General features: G+C 38.9%; 1 protein-coding gene across 2 annotated transcripts in view; it reads right to left on the minus strand.

The window, feature by feature from the left end:
• The window catches only part of eng (endoglin), a 60482-nt gene that overhangs the window by 33509 nt on the left and 7523 nt on the right, over nucleotides 1-19450 (minus strand). For both annotated transcript variants that reach the window (XM_054756277.1, XM_054756276.1), the window contains exon 3: nucleotides 6388-6530. In XM_054756277.1, the coding sequence (XP_054612252.1) occupies nucleotides 6388-6530 (143 nt within the window). The remainder of the gene's footprint in view (nucleotides 1-6387; nucleotides 6531-19450) is intronic.

Genomic DNA, 19450 nt, shown 5'->3' on the forward strand with positions numbered 1-19450 from the left:
TCGACATATTTAGATTCCTTGACCATGAAAACATACCATTAGCATTTTGATTCATAATGATATCAACATTAGTTCAGTAATTATTCACAAAAATCTAATTTTCTGCCATGGCAGTTTTCTTCTGGTTGTAGCTCCATAGCTTTTGAATATACAGCAAATCCATTGTCTTCCTGTGATGAAAATTCCAAAGGGCCACTATTTTTTCATATTCTGGATCATAGTATACGGAATTATTCCATTTATCTGGATCAGTCTTTGATATTTTTTACAAACTGTTGGAAACTTCTCCTGGATTTTTTTTTCCAAGTGCTGTGACCATTTTTTGTGGAGTTAAATGCACAAATGCCGAAAATGGTCCTATCTCGCAATGTTAAAGAATCCTTTGCAAAATTCCTGGATCTAGACGGTGATCCGGATCACCCCCAAAATGTAATCAGTTTCCCACCCGTATCCCATTTCCGACAATTCCTGAAAAATTTTATCCAAATCCATTCAGAACTTTTCAAGTTATTTTGAACACAAACAAACAAACAAACAAACAAACAGACAAATAAACAGATAAACGCCGGCAAAAACATAACCTCCTTGGCAGAGGTAATAACTTGCATAACACTGAATATGCGATGCTGGCATAATGAAATCAATCACATGCTCTGCCTTCGGTTGTGTGCAAACAAATCCAATTTTGAAGAATAAGTCCATATTGTAGGAAAATTTGTCAGATTTTTGATCAGCTATTTTGTTATATTTCCGAACTTAGGGCAATGAAAAGTTAAAAACCCCTGAAAAATGTGCATTGAATTATAATTTAAAAAAAAGGAATTGATGTTTTTAAGCAGTTTCATAAAGGATTCAGGCAACTTCTCTCCTCCCCTCTCCTCCCCCTGTCAGAGAATGTGGATTCAATTAACAAGGCTTCTAATTTGGCTTAGTTTGTTAGAAGTGTTAAAAATAACATCCAGCTGCAGTCGAGTTCTGACTTCTACTTCTCGCCTATTGCGTAATCAGCCGAGGGTGTGACAGCTATGCCTGTTTTTTTTGTTGTTGTTGCAAGTATGCAATGAACACGTGAACAAGCGGTGTCAGTCACTCAGAGGAGGAAAGTCTTTTTATAGGCTAACGAGGTAATGCTATTTTTACATTTGCAGAAAAGAGAATTTGCATGATTTTCTCCAATTTAGCTCTGCGTATGTTTGCAACACGCAAAAGAATCATCTCATGTCGTTTCCATCATTTTGCAGCACAGTGTCCTCCATAGATATTAGCGTAATGACCAGCACTAGTTCGTCCATTACTGTAATTCAATACATACACTTAAGCCATATTTAAGCTATAATTCAGCACAATGCTGATGTGATTGGTTAATCAGCAGTGTAGTTATGAATCAGCTTTAATGAGCAGAACATTGTACAAGTGAGGATTCCTACTGTGGGAATATTAAGTTTAAAGTTAAGGAACTTTTTTTCCGCACCCCAGACTGATTTAATACCAGTAAGAAGTTTGTTTGTAATTACTTCTATAGCAAAATGACTTCAAGATCACCATATTAAGAACAGTGAGAGATTGTAAATGAATTCAATTACACTGTACATGTTACCGCATTGGAAATAAACAGTTCAGAAATGCTCCCTCTGGTGAGAATTTAACATTCTTAAAAACGAATTTAGGCCTGTTTTTGTGTGTTTCTTTTTGATTGAGAGAGGATTGTTTTCTGGGTCGAGTCCAATTGGGAGAGAACAAGCGTACAAGGGGGAACAATGCGCATCTGTAAAACTACGTTAATTTTCTTTCCACCTGATTTTGAGCGTGATCCAAGAGAATTGTGATGAGCTCAGGCCTGAGCCGAGCAAATTTGCACACCTTATACTGAACAAATTAGGTCTAAGGAGACCTCCGAAGAAATTGTCTGCCAGCAGAAAAAACACGGTTGCTGCATTTACACGCAACAAAACTGATGGAGGGTGTCTGTGTTATTTGCCCTTCATATCCAAGAAAGAATAGAGTTTGCATAATGGCTGCCATGCATATTGATTCAATTTATGTCTTTCAAAATGCATTCTGTTCTTCATCTTTTATTATTATTTGTTTACTTAGCCATATTGAACTGAGCACCTAAGACAGAGACAGATACAGTCATGGAATAAAATATTAGACCGCCCTTGTTTCTTCAGTTTATTGATCCATTGATCCTGATACAACTAAAGGTGCACTTGTGTGGACAAATATAATGATGATAACAAATATAGCTCATAAGAGTCTAATTTAAGAGCTGAGATCTAGCAACTTCCATGGTTGAATAACCAAAATCATGGTGCATGGTCTACAAATTGAAAAGCACCAAAATAACCACGAGAGTCTCGAATAGCGGCAAATCAAATTACACTGGTATTAACAGCTGTGGCTGTAGGCAACCTCCTAATGCCGTTTTTTTTCATTAACTCCACCAGATGGCAGGAGCTGCATTTGAAGTATCATGAACAGCTTTAGCGACTTATGCAGGAAGCAGGAACAATGCTACTGTTCGGTCAAACTTGGCTTATTTAAGAATATATTGTTAAAAATAAGCAATATCATAAACAATTTCTTATGCTGGTTATGATGCTAAAAATCCATGTCTCTGATACAAATATGATGCAAAATTGGCTTTTTGATACTTATAGGATGTACCGATGACATGCATTTGATGATGCTAGGTGATTGTACGAAGTAAATAATTGGTAAATGTAGTGGAAAATGAAAGGCGCTGCTCTTTGTAACGACTATTCAAAGGATTGTAACGAGAGAAGACCACTGGTATGTAACACCTATTGTTGTATTGTTGTTCCTATGTACAACTGTGTTTCGTCTTGGGCAGCAGTTTGATGCTATTTGATGTAATTTATGCATGTACTCTGATTGGCATTTCCAACACAGATGCGTCATTGAGCGATAACTCCTTAAATAATCCTCTCATGTCAGCCTGTCTCCAAATCCCCTCCCTTCAATTGTGACATTCTTTCATGACTTTCAAAATTCTTTGAGTTGTTTCCTTTTTTTTTTTTTTTTCATTTCCCAGTGCCATTTTTTGAAGGACCTTTGATGATGCCGTTTCCAGTTATTCTTTTGGCTCATTCCCCTGAAAAGGAATTGGCTCCACTAGTCTCGTCTCAGCCGGCTGCCAAAGAGCCTGACTAACCAGGCCGCTGCGTGTGGGATACCGACAGGCAGCTCCTCCATTTGAATTCTCCTGGCCTTTAAAGCCTCCCTTGAAGCTCTCACTAAGAAATTCTCAGCAAAAAAGGGCTGTAAATCAGTGTGCAAACAAAAATATGGTGAAGGGGTGAAAATGTGTCAGACAAAAGACCTCAGATCCAACTGGACAGCTTGGTACAGCATGAAGCCAGTCCACAGCGCCAAGGTTGAATCGTTAGAGAGATTTGTGTTTGCAACATGTGTGGATGACCAGTCTGTATCATTTTACTCTGCCGAGGGAAGAACAACGCCATTGTGACACAAATAGCTAAAAATAAAGACCTCTGACAAAATTGGGGGAAAAAACATAACCTGCCATGTTAGTCCATAAGTCTGTTAGCATTCGACAGACGTAATGTGTCGAGAAAAAGGTAGCCGACCGGCCACAACATTAGGTACACCTGCATGTGTAATGTGAACCAAAAATCAAAGGTTTTGAGACACGATATTAAAAATTCTTTAATATTTCAACTCTTTCAACTCCAAAATTACATTATTTTTCCTCATAATATTACAAGTTTATTATTGTTAGAATTCAACTTACAGTATTTCTCTAAATATTTTTTATATTTTTAGATTTTATTCTCATAAAATTACAGCTGTTTTTTTGCCATTTCTGCTGGGGGGTTTTTTCACGAATTTTCCCAACTATTTCAACTTTCTTCTCGTAAATGTTCTTGTTGTAATTCTGACTTTATTCCCATAATATTTTTTGGACTTTATTCTCGTATCAACCCTAACGCTTTTTCCGCAACCTCATTTTCCAAAAGGTACAACTTTATTGATGGTTTTTGTGTGTACAATTACTGCAGATTTTTTCAATTTTTGCCGTTAATGTTTTTTTTTTGTTTGTTTTCTTCTTATTAGTATTCTTCTTATTTTTTTCTTGTATTTTTAGAATGTGCTGTGAGCCAATAAAAAAACTCCACAGGCCGCAAATAACCCCCAGGCCACACTTTGGACACCCCTGATCTAGTACGTCATTCCAAAATGTAACAGTTTTTCAAATGTGTAGTTGTGGTGTAAAAACCTCGCAAATAAAACAAACACAAATCTAAAGTGAGGACCTGATAAGTAGACCTAGCTTACGTTCTCATATTTAACATCATGTCGACAAGGCAAGCTTGATATATTAAGTGTGGGCAGCAGTGATTGCATCACACGGATCCAAATTCCTTCAGTGAACCCCCACATCTGTTCTTTCATAAAACAACTAATTTCTTCACTCCACCGCTGTGTTTCTATGATCAACTTACTCCTTTTTCTAATCATCTATCTGCATATCCATACGACTGAGAGGAGCCACTGTGGTACGACGCTTTCATCACTATAACCACATTATAAGACGATGGAAACGGCTACAAGTAATAGAGAACCTTATGCGCGAGCAAGCAGAGAACAAACTGATAAGGTAGTGACAAATGTTAAAGAACAGGCTGGGTGAAATATGGAGTCTGGAACAGCGATAAGAGCAAGAATTTGGAGTTACTGCTCCTGTCCCTTTTCCTCCAAAGCGAAACCATGTTCCTTTGAAGAGGAATGGCACATTATTTGAACGCTCTTCTATAATTAGATAACAACTTAACATACACTCATACACTCATTAATCTAATGCGGGCCAATCAAAGAGCTGTGTCAACAATTCCGCCTTTACAAAGCTAATAATGCTCTGTTTTGATTGACACTGTCTGGGGCTCGTGCTTGCAGTCGAGGCGAAATGGAGCGCCCTACTTGACTGCAACCAGGAGAGGCGCTGTTGATTGTTGATTCAGTCTAAACTAGTTGAAGAAGAACATGTAATCAGCTATGAGATGCTGTGCATACAAGCTATTGCACAACTCCTCCAGTCAACGCTAGTCTTCTCCATATCCCATTGAAACAGGAGTTCAGAACATACAATACAATTAAAGGGATTTTATTTGGTTTAAAAAAAAAAAGCAAGGAGTTTTTGTGCCATTACATAAATGAAATAGTTTAATAAATAAAAATGTCATAAATAAAGGGTCATAAAATATAATAATCATCCGTTAAATAATTAATAAATAACTTCGATATACAGTAATCCCTTGTTTATCGCAAACCTGACCATGATAAGAGAATTTCCGTGAAGTAGGATTCCTTCTTTTGAATACGGTTTCTGAAGCCGCAAAATTTTAACAGCAAAGTGGCGAGGGACAGCAGTACTTCAGTATGTAACATTAATTCTCAAAATATAATTCATGGAAAATGTATTAAAATACTACACAATTTAATTAATTTTATATGATGGTAATGGTTTTACACTTTCATTCATGTTATATATAAGTTATATATAATAATGATATTGTTTCACATTTTTTAATATTTAACTATCTATTTAATGTTGGCACAAAGAAGTAGATCATATAACCACGCTGCTACTACTGCTAATACTGCATTACATCAGATCAGGGGTTTTCAAAGTGTGAGGTGCTAGAATACTTCAGAGGAGGTGCAGCAGTTTGAGAAAAAAAAAAAGAAAAGAAAAATATCTTTTTCAACCCTGCTAAGCTAGTTCCTACGATGAGAGAATAAACTGTCTGGGGTATAAAATATGCTAAGTGTGATCCAGAAAATCAGCTTTTGGGGGGGGTAGGAGAGGCTTAAACCACATTATACTCCCTTAGGGGATACTTACTGTGCAACAATTTGAAAATACACTGCATTAGATGTACCTAATGTTTTGGCTGGTCAAAACATCTGCGACCTTTTTCTTGACAGATTTATAAGCTGTGCTGCAACTATACATATAAACGTACAATTTGATGACACTATATTTGTGAATGGCAGATTCCATTAGAGAAAAATATATGGTGCAAGGAATTTTTGATACTGGGCGCATTCATTTTCAGGGAAACTGGGCCTGACATATTGTACTGTCAGCTGCAGATAATCATCCGTCGGTGATGTCGGACACGTGACAGACCGTGGTGGATTGGATGTAATTATCAAAAAGGCAACGTGTGACAAGGGACGCTTTTGACTGCACGACGTGATGCTGGAGTTTCCAAAAAGCTGGCAAAAAGGTTCATGCATCACCTACTTTCCATCCACACCTTAACATTGTTGTCTTTGGCATTCTCACATGTTTCACATTTGCATAAATTAGCTTCATTTGCATAACCATGACATTCTTACCGTGGCAGCAAAGTTCAGGTTCAGGATGTGGACCTCGGCCTTGTCTTGTCCAATGAAACTGGTCCAACAGCCCATTTGCATCTCCCTCACGTAGACCCAGGAATTGTCGCTAAGATTCACGGGATCACATGTCGGGCTCGAAGCTGGAAGACATCGGGAGCAAACAGGTCATATAAGTTGGATGCTAATTAACACTACTAAAACACAGAAGAATACTTCTACAAAAAAAAGAAAATAATACATTTTACTGCAACCTACTAGAGCAGGGGTGTCCAAACTTTTTCCAGATAGGGCCTCATAGTGAAAAATGAAAGAATACAAGGGCCACTTTGCTGTTTTGTAAAGCAACACATGTATTTCAACAAAAATCTGCATCTCAGCTTTGTGATATAGGTGAAAAAGCCCATTATTAGTATCAGTCTTTGCTCTTTTTATCCCATTTTTGCTGTTGTTTTTTTATGTTCCAAATATTTCAACTTTCTTCTTAAACAATCTTCGTAAATTTTCTTCTCATAATATTATGACTTTATTCCCATAACCTGTCAATTTATTCCCATGATATTAAGACGTTTTCCCAACCAAATTTTCCAAAAAATTACAACTTTATTTTGTTTTGTTTCTTTCCCATAGTATGACAAATAAAAAACAAACTTTTTCTCTTTATTACTATTATTATTTCAACTCCATGCTACAAAAATTGCATTATTTTTCCCTCATAATATTCAGAGTTTATTCTCATAAAATTGCAACTTTTTCTCGTTAGAATACACCTTTTTTCTCTTAATATTTTGACTTTATTCTTGTAAAATTACAGCTGTTTTTTCTTTTATTTCTGCCATGTGTTTCTCCTATTTATGACTTTATTCCCATAATATTTTTACTTTATTCTCATAACATTACAACTTTTTTCGAAACCTAATTTCCCAAGAATTACAACTTTATTCTTTGTTTTGTTTGCGTTTTGCTGTTGTTGTTGGGTTTTTTTTAAGTTCCTTGATAAATTATATTATAAATATATTATATTATAAATTATAAACATAGTCAATAAAAAAAAACAGCCGCATGCCGCAAATGGCCCCCAGGCTGCACTTTGGACACTACTGTACGAGACGGAAGTGAAACCAAACTACTTTCATTTTAACTAAACAGGGTTACAGTCTATTTCAGTGACTGCACAATCCGGAAACAAAGTTTTCATAAAAATAAGTCTTGAAAGTCACACGACTAGCTGCCATACGTGTCGTCACTCGTGAAGTGTTAGTTCGCTTCCTTTTACACTTGTGTGGCAGTTAGCAATAAGAATGCAAACATGACGATGAAAAAACATGGACAAAACCAAACACTTCTTCGAAAAACAGAACAACGCACATATCATACATATACTTTACATGACAGAAGCGAAACTGTAAAAGTTTAGACTTTTAGCAACGTTTACCACAACGTTGGCGCCCCGCAAAGATCAGCCAATTCCGAAACAAACTTTTCACAAAACCATGCCTCGCGACTTGCACAAAAACTTGGCATCAGGCATGATGTCACACAGTTAGCTGTTCTACGAATGTCGTCGCTTGTTATCAAATTCTTCTTTAGCTTCTTTTTACACTTCGTGTGACAGTTATCATTAAAAATGCAAAAATGCACCCCCAAAACATAAAAATAAGCGAACTTAAGACAAATTTATGACAAGACTTGTTTTTGTTTATTCCCAGCAGAACAAGTTAGCTTCTTTTTACACTTGTGTGTCAGTTAACATAAAAAAAATGCAAATACCGTGATAAAATACATCCAAAACAGAAGAGCACTGCTACAAAAAACAGAACAAAATACATTTACCACCACCTATAAGGCTGAAGGGAAACTCCTTTTTTCTCTTTTCATTTACGACAGAGCACGTTGACCAACAATTCCCTGCTGTGTACAGCGATACCTCAAAATTCAAACACCACAAAAGGTTGCACAATTCAGAAACATTTTCTTAAAAAGATGCTTGCTAAAAATTATGCGTGACATCACACAGCTAGCTGCTATGTTATCAAATTATTAGCTTGTTTTTACACTTATGTGGCAGGTGAACGGTGAAAAACGCAAAAATAATGATACAAAATGTGCACCCTTTCATTTGTCATTAAAGAGTGTTTAAAGAGTGATTTCCTTTTTAACATGGTTAACTTATTTTTACACTTGCATCGCTGTTAAGAATGTTATATAACAGATTTCCTGTACAGCTAATAAAGGTCTTAGGATGGCCACACACAGTATGACCCGAGAAAATGGGGGATAAAAACAACCAGGAATTTTATTGTTTACGCTACCACTATTCTACCACTATCAGACATTAATTGTTTATCCATGGTGTAGGTCTGCGCTCTGCAGGCATTTTAGTCTAACAGGTAATTTAATCCTGGTAGATTCATGGTCTAAAAAGGTCTCAACTTGTTGTTGTCACTGCGGGAGCATCCACCGCGAGAGGCTAGGTTTAAAAACGAATTGCATGGTCCGCGTTTATCAAACGTGTCAGGATCACCGGCCGCAGTCATCCGTCAAAGTCACTGTTTAACCCGGGGACCCTGGTGTCTCTGGAGGAGGAATCAATCTGGCCTGGACTGTCATGGATGTTTAAATGCCTGCTGTGACCTGGGCAGCATGTGTCCATGTTATAGTGTTACATTGGTTTTGGTTACATTGTGAACACGCACGTGGTCAGGCTGGCCGGCGGCGAGGGGGATAAAATATCCCGGTGCAAACTTCCTGCTTCCACAAAAAGAACAGCAAAAAGGACAGTCGATGACTTTTCCAAGGCAACCTTGTTTCTTTCTCGACCGAGGGTATGAATGTGCCGTTAATGAAGAACTATTGATTTGGATTTTCTATTCATATAGTCATGAAAAAAGTTAGGACACCCATTTGTGGCGCTATGAGTTGTGTCCAAATGCTTTGAAAGACATGCTAGCATACATGTAATACATATGCCGTACATATACTCAAAGTTTTATAATCAATCGGCAAATGGTCAATGACTTATGGACAAGACATTTTGATTGATGGTGGCCATGTTTTTCAACCAATGTTGCTAAAATTGTACAGATATGTGCTCAGTCCCCTTAAGTTGTGTACCAAATTTCGCAGTGATTTGGCTAAACATCCTCACATTACAGCAGTGGTTCTCAATTATTTTCTGTCATGCCCCCACTGGGGGACAGAAATGTTTTCGCGTTGACGGACTACACTGCTGAAGGGGATGTCATACAACTTCAGGTCAAAAAATCCGTACTATCGCTTAAATATCAGTGCCAATATGTGCTTAATCAGTTGATACTCAAAGACTTGACTGTACAGCTATAGTCCAGAGCAGTGGTCCACAACCTTTTTGGACCCACAGACCAGCCACGGCCCGATGATTGGGCACCCCTGTTCTAGAGGACTGTTGGACTAGACTGAGTGCTCTAGTCAAAAGTGCTAGACCTTGAGGCCTGTCCTATCTCGTCTTTGAGCATTGCATTGTTGACAGAAGAGCTCTAGTCTAGTCTAGAGGACTGTAGGACTAGACTGAGGGCTCTAGTCGAGAGGACTGTCTAGTCTTGAAGCATGGGGTTCAAATTTTGGGGGGTCTAATATCAGCACCATCATGTGCATCATCATTCCATGCTCTAAGACTAGATAGCACAGCTCTAGTCTAGAGGACTGTAGGACTAGACCTAGAGCTCTGGTCTAGAGGGCTGTCCTAGCGAGTCTTTGAGCATGGGGGTCAAACTTTGAGGTTTGATATCAGCACCATCATGTCCTTCATTATTTCATTTTTCATTATTTCATAAATAAATCAAAGACTAGATAAGACAGCCGTTTAGACTAGAGCTCCAAGTCTAACCACGCAGTCCTCTAGACTAGAGCTGTCCTATCGACAATGCAATGCTCAAAGACTAAATAGGACAGCCCCCTAGACTAAAGCCCTAGGTCTAGACCTGCAGTCCTATCTAGTCCTTGAGCATGAACTGATGAAGCACATGATGGTGCCGCTATTAAACCTCAATGTTTGACCCCCGTGCTCAAAGACTACTGTAGATCGGACAGCCATCTAGACTAGAGCTTTAAACCTGCTCCTACAGTCCTCTAAACTACAGCTGTCCTATCCATTCAATGAGCATGAATTGATGTCTTCTAGCCCTATTGACTAGGGCTGTCGTCCAATAACCTGGGTGAATGGGAATATTCACTGGCACACTTCATGTTGGAAACGAGGCGACTCTAAAGTCAATGATGGTCAATTACCATCAACACATCCTATGGGGCCAACTGCTAGTTACAAGGGCTCTTTGTAAGCCTAGTCATAAACTAATTAAGTCCAGATAAAGTAATTACTTAAGAGATTTCACATCTCGGACAAAAAAGAATGAAGGTCAGTTGTGTCATTTGTGACAAAAAAAACATCTTCACTGTCTTGCTGCAACATGTCTTTCTCCATCTCCATCGCCCTATCCCTCCCTTCACCCCAGAGGTCAAGGCCGGTTTCCTGTTATTCTGTCTGTCTCTGTCTCTCTCTCACTCGTCTCTTGCTCAATAGCCACGACCATAAAGGCATTTTTCTCTTGTTCTGCCGTGACGGAATCAACTTTCTATGACAGTCACCTAAGAGGTCCCGCTCGTAAATCACAATGATTGCAAATTGTGTTTGTATGCGTGTGGGTATGTGTGTGTGTGGGCATGTGTCACATTTTTACGAGACCACCGTAGGACACGAACAACATTCATTTTGCCCTCCTGACCCCGGAAATGCCAATGGCCTCGCTAAGCGGTTTGCTGGTAAATGAGGTATGGAGGACTATTCCATCCTCTGTCCGCTTTATCCGCTTCCATTTCCCATTTCATGAGAGTGGAGAGGGGGGGCCTGTTTACGGCTGGTTGCTGATTGTCAGTTTGATGTGAGGCAATGAGTTGGGGGGGGGGATGCAGATGCACATAGACCAGACGGAAAAATTATGCGGATTCCATCGATTTATGCCTCAGATGATGCTTTGAGAGGTGATTGCAGTATTTTTAAAACCGACTCCACGATACAGATGTTAAGTAAGCCCATGGGATGTCAGCGCGTTGTTCGCATGATGAAAAGGATCCAGAGATTCATGCATACACCTTTGAATTTGTACGTTGCGCTTCTTCCTTCCAGAAGTGGCTGTTTCCGCCGATCTTCTGTCATGCTTCCATGTATACACCCGCCAGCACGACACCGTAAGCTAATGACTTCAGCTCCACACTTGGAATAGAAGCTCTTCGCTACAGCTGTCTTTTGAACCAAAACGATCAGCACTGCAATGGACAGACATGAGACCACTGCAATGTAGGGCTTCACATTTTTTCCGCTACCAAAAACACTTGTCAGTGCTTAAGATTGTTCACTAAATATATAAATAAATACTGCTTTCTGTAAATCAACTTTCTACTCCACCTCCCACACATTTTTGCACTTCCTGCAACGACTTCTCCTTGAGTGAGGCTTTTGGTTTGACAGTTTTCTTCTGGAAAGGATCCCTACAGAGACAACAGGCTTGCATCTGACATTATAAAACATCAGCCTGTCGGTGGCAAAAACGACTGACGTTCACGAGTAGGCAGACAAATGTCCTCAATGCAGCTATTTTGTGGTTGCCAGTTTAAGTATTTTCACTCACATATTGGACGGATTATGACTTCCGTGGCTCACGGTGGTTTAAAAGCACAACCACAAAATATCGTGGCTATAGCGTAAAATGGGCAATATTGCTTTGAATGTGGTTTATCATACATTATAAAACAAAGTCTGTTTTTCATGACTTTTCTCTTGTCAAAATGCCGTGTCATAAAGCGGTTAAGTGGTTTTCAACTTGATGGCTTCGGGACCCACCATCATCTCTTAATGGCAACCCATATTGCTGACATTCTTCAATTCAAATATCAAATATTTAATGAAAAGACAGTGCAGTTTAAATTTGAGGTAGTGCAAAATCACACTGTGTGCCACTGTGTAGCGTGTGGGGTAGGAATAGCTACCATGAGGCTACCCAGCATGTCTTGCAGGTTGTAGATGTGGGTATACAATAGTTTTGTATGTACAGTATGTTAGTTTGTAAGCGTTATATTGATGTCCACATTGTCCGTGCCATGCAGTTGTGTTGACTTGTGACGGCTTTGTTCGCAACGCGAGTTAGGTTGCCGTGTTGATGACCGCATGTCCGTTTGTGTGGTGTTGGTGTGTGGCTCATCACTTTCAAGTAAGGGCCCAGGCAAAGACCCCACAACCCACTAAAAAAGGGTCTGAGGTATTTCAAAATTGATTTAATGACATTATGATCTTCAAATGTAGACCATATATACCACATGGTGTCTATATTGACTTTGGCAAAATATGGCACATTGCAGCAATGAAGGAAGTTCATCTTTGCTATTCTCATGCCAAATCATCATGTCAAGTTATCTATCATAGGAACATACATTATTAAATAGCAATGTTCAAATGCAACCACTAAATAGGGTGGCCATATCACTGGGCACAATTGCACTAAATGAGGTTTCTCATTACTTTCCTCATGCCATGTTACTACATCAAGCATGTTGGCCACACAGTGGCAGAGATCGGGAAGATCTGGGTTTGAATCTCCGTTGGAGTTTGCATGTTCTCCCCGTGCGTGCCTGGGTTTTCTCCGGGTACTCCGGTTTCCTCCCTCATTCCAAAAACACGCATGTTAAGTTAACTGACGACTCTAAATTGTCCATAGTTTTGAATGTGCACGTGAATGATTGTTTGTTTAAATGCACCCCACCTCTCGCCCAACGTCAGCATACTCCCGCGACCCTAATGAGGATAAGCGGCATAGAAAATGGATGGATGGGAGGTTTCTCGTCACATATATGTCTGTTACAGACACCCAACATGACAGGAATTTTCACATGTAAACAAAACAGGTTGGACAAAACATGGCACTTTTTTCATACTTTGGCTGACTTATAGTCGAGGGTAATATAAAATATATATATAATTTAACATGGGATGGCTTTAAATTAAAGTGGGTTGTGGTTAGCTATTTGGCGACACCTGGTGGCACAATAATTCATTGAGTTGAGCTTGTTGTGACGCCTTTAGGCATACAAATTGAATGACAAAGAGCATACCGGATGCTTTTTGTTACGGAATACTTTCTAACACACTTCTGCCTTGGAGACCGTGTGTCTGTAATGTAAAGTAATGTGCAACTATAATTATAGGAAACTGAGAAATGTTGCAGTGTTGTTTACTGAGGACACTAATTATGTCTAGGTTGGAGATTGTAGGTACTGCATGAGCCACTGACTAAATACATACGGACATTTTCAGTCAATTAATATGTGAATATAATTAAATTAAGTTTCATTGTTAAAATAGGCCTGTTGTATACATTTCTACACACTTGGATGCGTCCAGGCGTCATGTCATGTATTAAAAGCGCCTTGTTTGAGAACACTCTGACATTTATGAAACAGGAATGTTTTTATTGTATGCTTATACTTACTAAAACTGACTTATTTCAGCTTCTGTAGCTTTAGTTTGTCTACTTGTTGGTGTAAACATTCCCGACTCCCTCTGGCTTCGACTTCTTCTCTTGTGAACTTTATGTAAAAAGCTTCCTTTGATGATAGCATGATCATAAATACAGGTAAATGCGACTTATAGTCCAGTGCAACTTATATATGTGTTGTTTCCTCTCCGTGACGCATTTTTTGACTGATGCGACTTATACTCTGGAGAGACTTATAGTCCAGAAAATACGGTACATCCTCACACAGTGATTTTCAGATGTAATATGGTGGCAATACTAAATATTGGCACTTTGGAGTACTGAATCCTGTTATGTCATCTACTAAAGGACTCAACTGTAAACACAAAATACTGTGGCTATATACTGTTGTATAATTGGACAACACGTGATACCATTGAATTAGCACTGAATTAAGTTTCTCATGGCTTTTCTCATGTGATGTCATGACATGCACCTACCAAGGAACGACTTCACAGCTCACACTGCTGTTCCAATCAGAACTGGAGTCACTTCCAGTACTGTTCAGTTCTACCCTTACATCTATAACAATGTTAAATTAAAGACTACTCCAAGTCAGTATAATCATCTTCCCAGTAATGGACTGTCCATGGGAGTGTATTCCCTCAGAGAGTATTCCTCTCATTTGTTTCCAGGATTAAATGAAAACACTCCTATTATTCAGGAGGAGGCTGAGCTGGGTCTCCTAAATGAAAGCTCACCATCCAAGCAGGACCAATATAATTATGCAGAGTGCACTAGAGCTGCTCCGAGGCCGGCTGGTGGCAGTGTTTGGGCGTTACCTGAGACGTTAAGGTGATTTATCTTCTTTGGGATCAATGTGGCCTAATACAGTGCTGGCATCCTGTGTTTCTACGTATTCCCTTCTTGTTCCCATTTGAACTCAAAGGCTAAATTCCTGATGGCAGTGTAGTGACATGAACACACACGGTGACTGCTAAAGAGGAAAAAATTGTATTTCCACAGGTTTTGCAAGGAAACGCATTAATTAGGAATGACTCTTTGGATTAGGGATGCCAGCGATGCATTGCAGAGTCTTTTGTATCGAAGGAGTGCACTGAGAGATTCAGTGTATTATTCTAACTGCCCGTAATCCTTCCTTCAGGGTAGCACATTGCGCCACACTCTGTTAAACATCATAGCGATAAGGATAACATTTAATCTGTGGAGGATCAACCTGTGAAGGAAAGTGATTTTACTTTTGAGTTGAAAGGAGCAAAAGTTAGGATTTATTATGTGAAAATGTCATCATTACAATACCGTTGCATATTACCGTCCATTGCATACCAGATATTGGTACAATTAATGCTTTATTTCTAATTCAATTGACCTTCAAAAATAAGTCACTATTGTACACACACCTATATACATATATTTATCCATTATTCATCCGTTACAAGCTGCATACTGACTACTCTAAAGTATATCCAAGTTTCATTTTTCCAGAATTATCCCTTGAGAAGATATATGGTGAAAAAAAAAACAGTTGCTGAAATGATGATGTGTGTACTCACTTTCATGAGATTTTCTTACATTTTCATCGTCAGCAACTTTCTTTGCTGTTTGGCTGAGATAAATCACACGGTTCACATGGCAGGTATCATCCTTTACCCCATAAAAACAGCGATCCAGCAAAACATTTACATGGCAACTTTTAAAAGAGTGACAAAGAAGGGAAAAACCCACAGAAAAGACAAAATATGCACCTCAGATTCATTGTAAAAGCATGTAATTTATGCCTAGCATCTGGTATAGGAATCAGTACGAGGGAGGTGGTGGGGGGGAGGGTCAACGGTCCTTGGTAGTTAGCTGCGGCGGCAAAGGCTGCTTCAATTCTCTCTCAAGTCCACAACACACGTATATATACACATGCACACACACACACACACACACACACACACACACACACCTATTGTCCTGGCGTTTCCGTAGCTGCAGATTGAGGCCTGACCATCCACAGGAAAGTAAACAAGCTCTTATCAGTACTCTGCAGGGGCATGCACTGTCCCTTGGCCTCTCACCCCTTGCATGCTACACACCACACACTCCGTACAGCGCACAAGCTTCCTGAGCATCTCACTTCCTGAACCACCTGAAAACCTATCCAAAAAAAACATGGTGATTAGTCGTGTCAGTTTGTATATCTGGTAAAAAAAAAAAAAAAAAAAAAAACTGGCTGGAAAAGAATCCAGGACGTAATAGTCGGGTCTGGAGACAGCCAGTCTTCACACTCACTCTGTTTACACCTCTGGGAGCCATTCGTCCGTCGCCTCGTCGTTGTCGGAAGCCGGCGGAACAGCGAGTCTAGCGGCAGCGTATGGAAGGTCTATGGCTCACTTCCTTTGTTGTCGCTCGCTTTATGCCCCCTGACTGCTGCCCGTAATGAGGCATTCCGTAGTCACGCCGACACATTTATAACACATTATCACTGCTTCTCTTCACATACGAAATAATGCTACGTGAAACAATCATAAAAGGCAATCTTTTATTCCTAATTGTCAAACCAGTATAAAGAGAACTGCCGTAAAATAAAACAAAATAAAAGCACTCGCCTTTTGAAACTTTTATATTGCTGGAATTAGAAAAGTGTCATGTATGATGTCAACATCTGTATAATAAAACAGATACAACTAAAATAAAGGAAAAGTATAAACGTAAATATTCCTGGTAGATGAAACAGAGAGGGAACAGAAAGGTGTTAGCAGAGCGATTCTGCTGCCAAGTGGTGTTTTTTTTTTTAGTTCTGTTGGAATTATGCTATATAATAAAACATAATGAAATTAAAATAAAGTAAAACTATTCACCAAGCGTTATGTATTATCTAATAAGTATGCCTAAAAGTGTATCATTTGAATTTGTCATATAGTCGTCCCTCGTTTATAGCGGTTAATTGGTTCCAGACCCGATAAATTTATTTCCACGATATAGGATTCAATATTCATAAGTGGACTATTTTCGCAGTTGGAGCAAAGAAAACCTCTTAATGACGTTCTAAATACTGTATGTCTTTTAACGTTATTAGAGCTCTTTAGACATGAAATAACACCCGTATAGTCAACTTTACACTCCTATTATTCATTGTTTACGCAACTCTTATGCTGCAGGGACTCGAGAGCTAGCGAGCTAACCAGTTAGCCTCGAATTTATTGTATTTCTTCTAAATATGAGAAGCCAAAAACTTACCATTGCCACACAGAACGGGAGGAGAACTTGTTCTCACTCTATCATGTCGGACATGCCGTGGCTGACTTCATGACTCCATGCAGTGTTAAGGTAATGTAATGTAAGGTAATGGCTTAATGGTTTGCCATTCCTGACGCCGAGTGACCAGAATACTACATATCACGTGTATTTCAATATGTTTTGAATAATAATAGACCATAGTCTACCATAAAACAATGATCATTTATGAATTAATTAATGTCTGAAAAAACACAATATAGCGAGGGAGCAATAATCGAACCGCGATATTTCAAGGGATAACTTTGTTGTATTCGACAAAGCAACTCTATGGTTATCATCACCTCTATCCTGCCACAGGCCCTTATGTGCTATCAAAAAACATGAAAAAAAAAGAGTTAACATGTTCACTTAGCTAAAGTCTCACAACATGTGCTGAATATCATGCAAGCATGCATTTTTTTTTGTTCGACTTTTGAGGCATATTTGAAGATATTTTGGTCTAACTTTGGATTAACTTTGTATGGCATGTGGGGCGACATTGGAGGTTCCACCGTATAAGCATTAGGCTGCCGTACGTTGATTAACACGTGAAGGATAATGGTGTGCGCTGGCTCCACGGCTCTGACACCATGCTAATTAAGCTTATTGTTTCTTTTTTCTTTGATGCCATAGAGAGGATTTAAATTCTGTATGTTTCTGGTTTTCTTCTTTGTTTGATTCACTCGTGAGTTACATGCTGTCCGGCTGTTACAATCAGCTCCATACCTGCAGTGGAAATGCTAACCAAATTAAGGATGTAGCATATACTGTAGAACCGCCTTTTGGAAATGTGGCTACTATAACATTACTTACACCTTCTTATTGGCACCACGGTATTCTTTCCTTGGTACACCAAGAGAGTGCTTGCGCAACACAATTATTCATCTGCGTGTTAACTGATGAACAGACGCTAAATTAAAAAAAGTTTCATGCTAATTACGTGAAAGCAAAGCAGAGAAAAATAAGACAGATTAATTGCACACAGGTTTTTTTTGTTTGATTGATGTACTGCTGCAGCAACCTATGCATCATCCAGAAGTAGGCGACATTAAGTGATCATTTCCAGTGCATGTGGATGACTTCAGCATAGCAATGAAGGCTGTGATGTTTAAATAAAGATGCAACCAACCATGATCCAAATGGAAGCATAAGAGTGGGGTGAAACAACAAGGGGCAATATAGTATATGGGAGACCAGAGAGCTTATCACTCTCAGATGAGCTGATCGCTCATTTAACGCTCCCACACCGCATTACAACCTCGTTAAAATGTTGCAGCAGTTAGGAGTTTGACTTCCAATAAAGACAAAAAGTTGGAAATGTCGGGACATTGACTATGTGGAGGTTTTGGAATCAGCAGAATCCTAAATGCTATCTATGAAAAAGCTCTCCAAAAGGGCCTACAATTCAGAGTTCGACCAAAGCTTTTAAGACAATACGCCACTAAAATTGCACAAAACTTCACACTCGAGATGCCAGCATGTCACGCGAGATCTCAAGCTGCGGTGAGTGTTTGGTTCTTTTTAAGTTTTGCAGTGATTAACTTGGCAAGAAATGGCAATGCATGGTAAGAAAGAATGTTAAAAAAATAAGACCTACGTGTACAAGTCAGAAGTTAAAACCTCAAAGAGTGATTTATTATTTTTACATCTAATATTAACTGCGGTTGTCTTATTTTTACACTTTAAAAGTGTTCATTCCCCTTCAGCATATTTCCTTTTCTTAAGGAAACATTCTTTTTCATGCCACATGCATTAAAAATGATTATTTTTACTCCACTCTGCATTTTCTCAGAGCATCAAACATACACACATGAAGCGCACAAACACACAAGCTCCTACACACAACTATGAAGATGTGATAGAGATCTCAGGTCTATAAATACAGATTGAGCAATGTGGCACCTGAATCAACAGGAAAGCTACCACCCAGCGCTCGAAATCAAGAGGCTTGCCACCACTTCTTTCGGCTTTCGTCTGTTCCCACGAAGATTTAGTATGATTTAGTACAAAAGGTGCTGGATTTAGAAGACAACATACATATTTTGGGGCTGTTACTTGAAAAAAGCATGATCTTGTTACTTTGGAACGTTATGATGATAATACCTCGGACATGAAACGATCTGAAATGAAGCTATTTGCACCTTATGTGGAACTGCACCAAAAATGGAATGCTCTTCCTTCGCCTTTCCCAAAATTCTAAATCTAAATCCTTCTTGAAAACTAATGAATGAAAACTAACTGTTTGATCGATTATGGGGGAAATTACCTATCAATTAATA

This window comes from Dunckerocampus dactyliophorus, chromosome 17 (genome assembly GCF_027744805.1).
Source record: "Dunckerocampus dactyliophorus isolate RoL2022-P2 chromosome 17, RoL_Ddac_1.1, whole genome shotgun sequence".
In the NCBI taxonomy this organism is placed as follows: Eukaryota; Metazoa; Chordata; class Actinopteri; order Syngnathiformes; family Syngnathidae; genus Dunckerocampus; species Dunckerocampus dactyliophorus.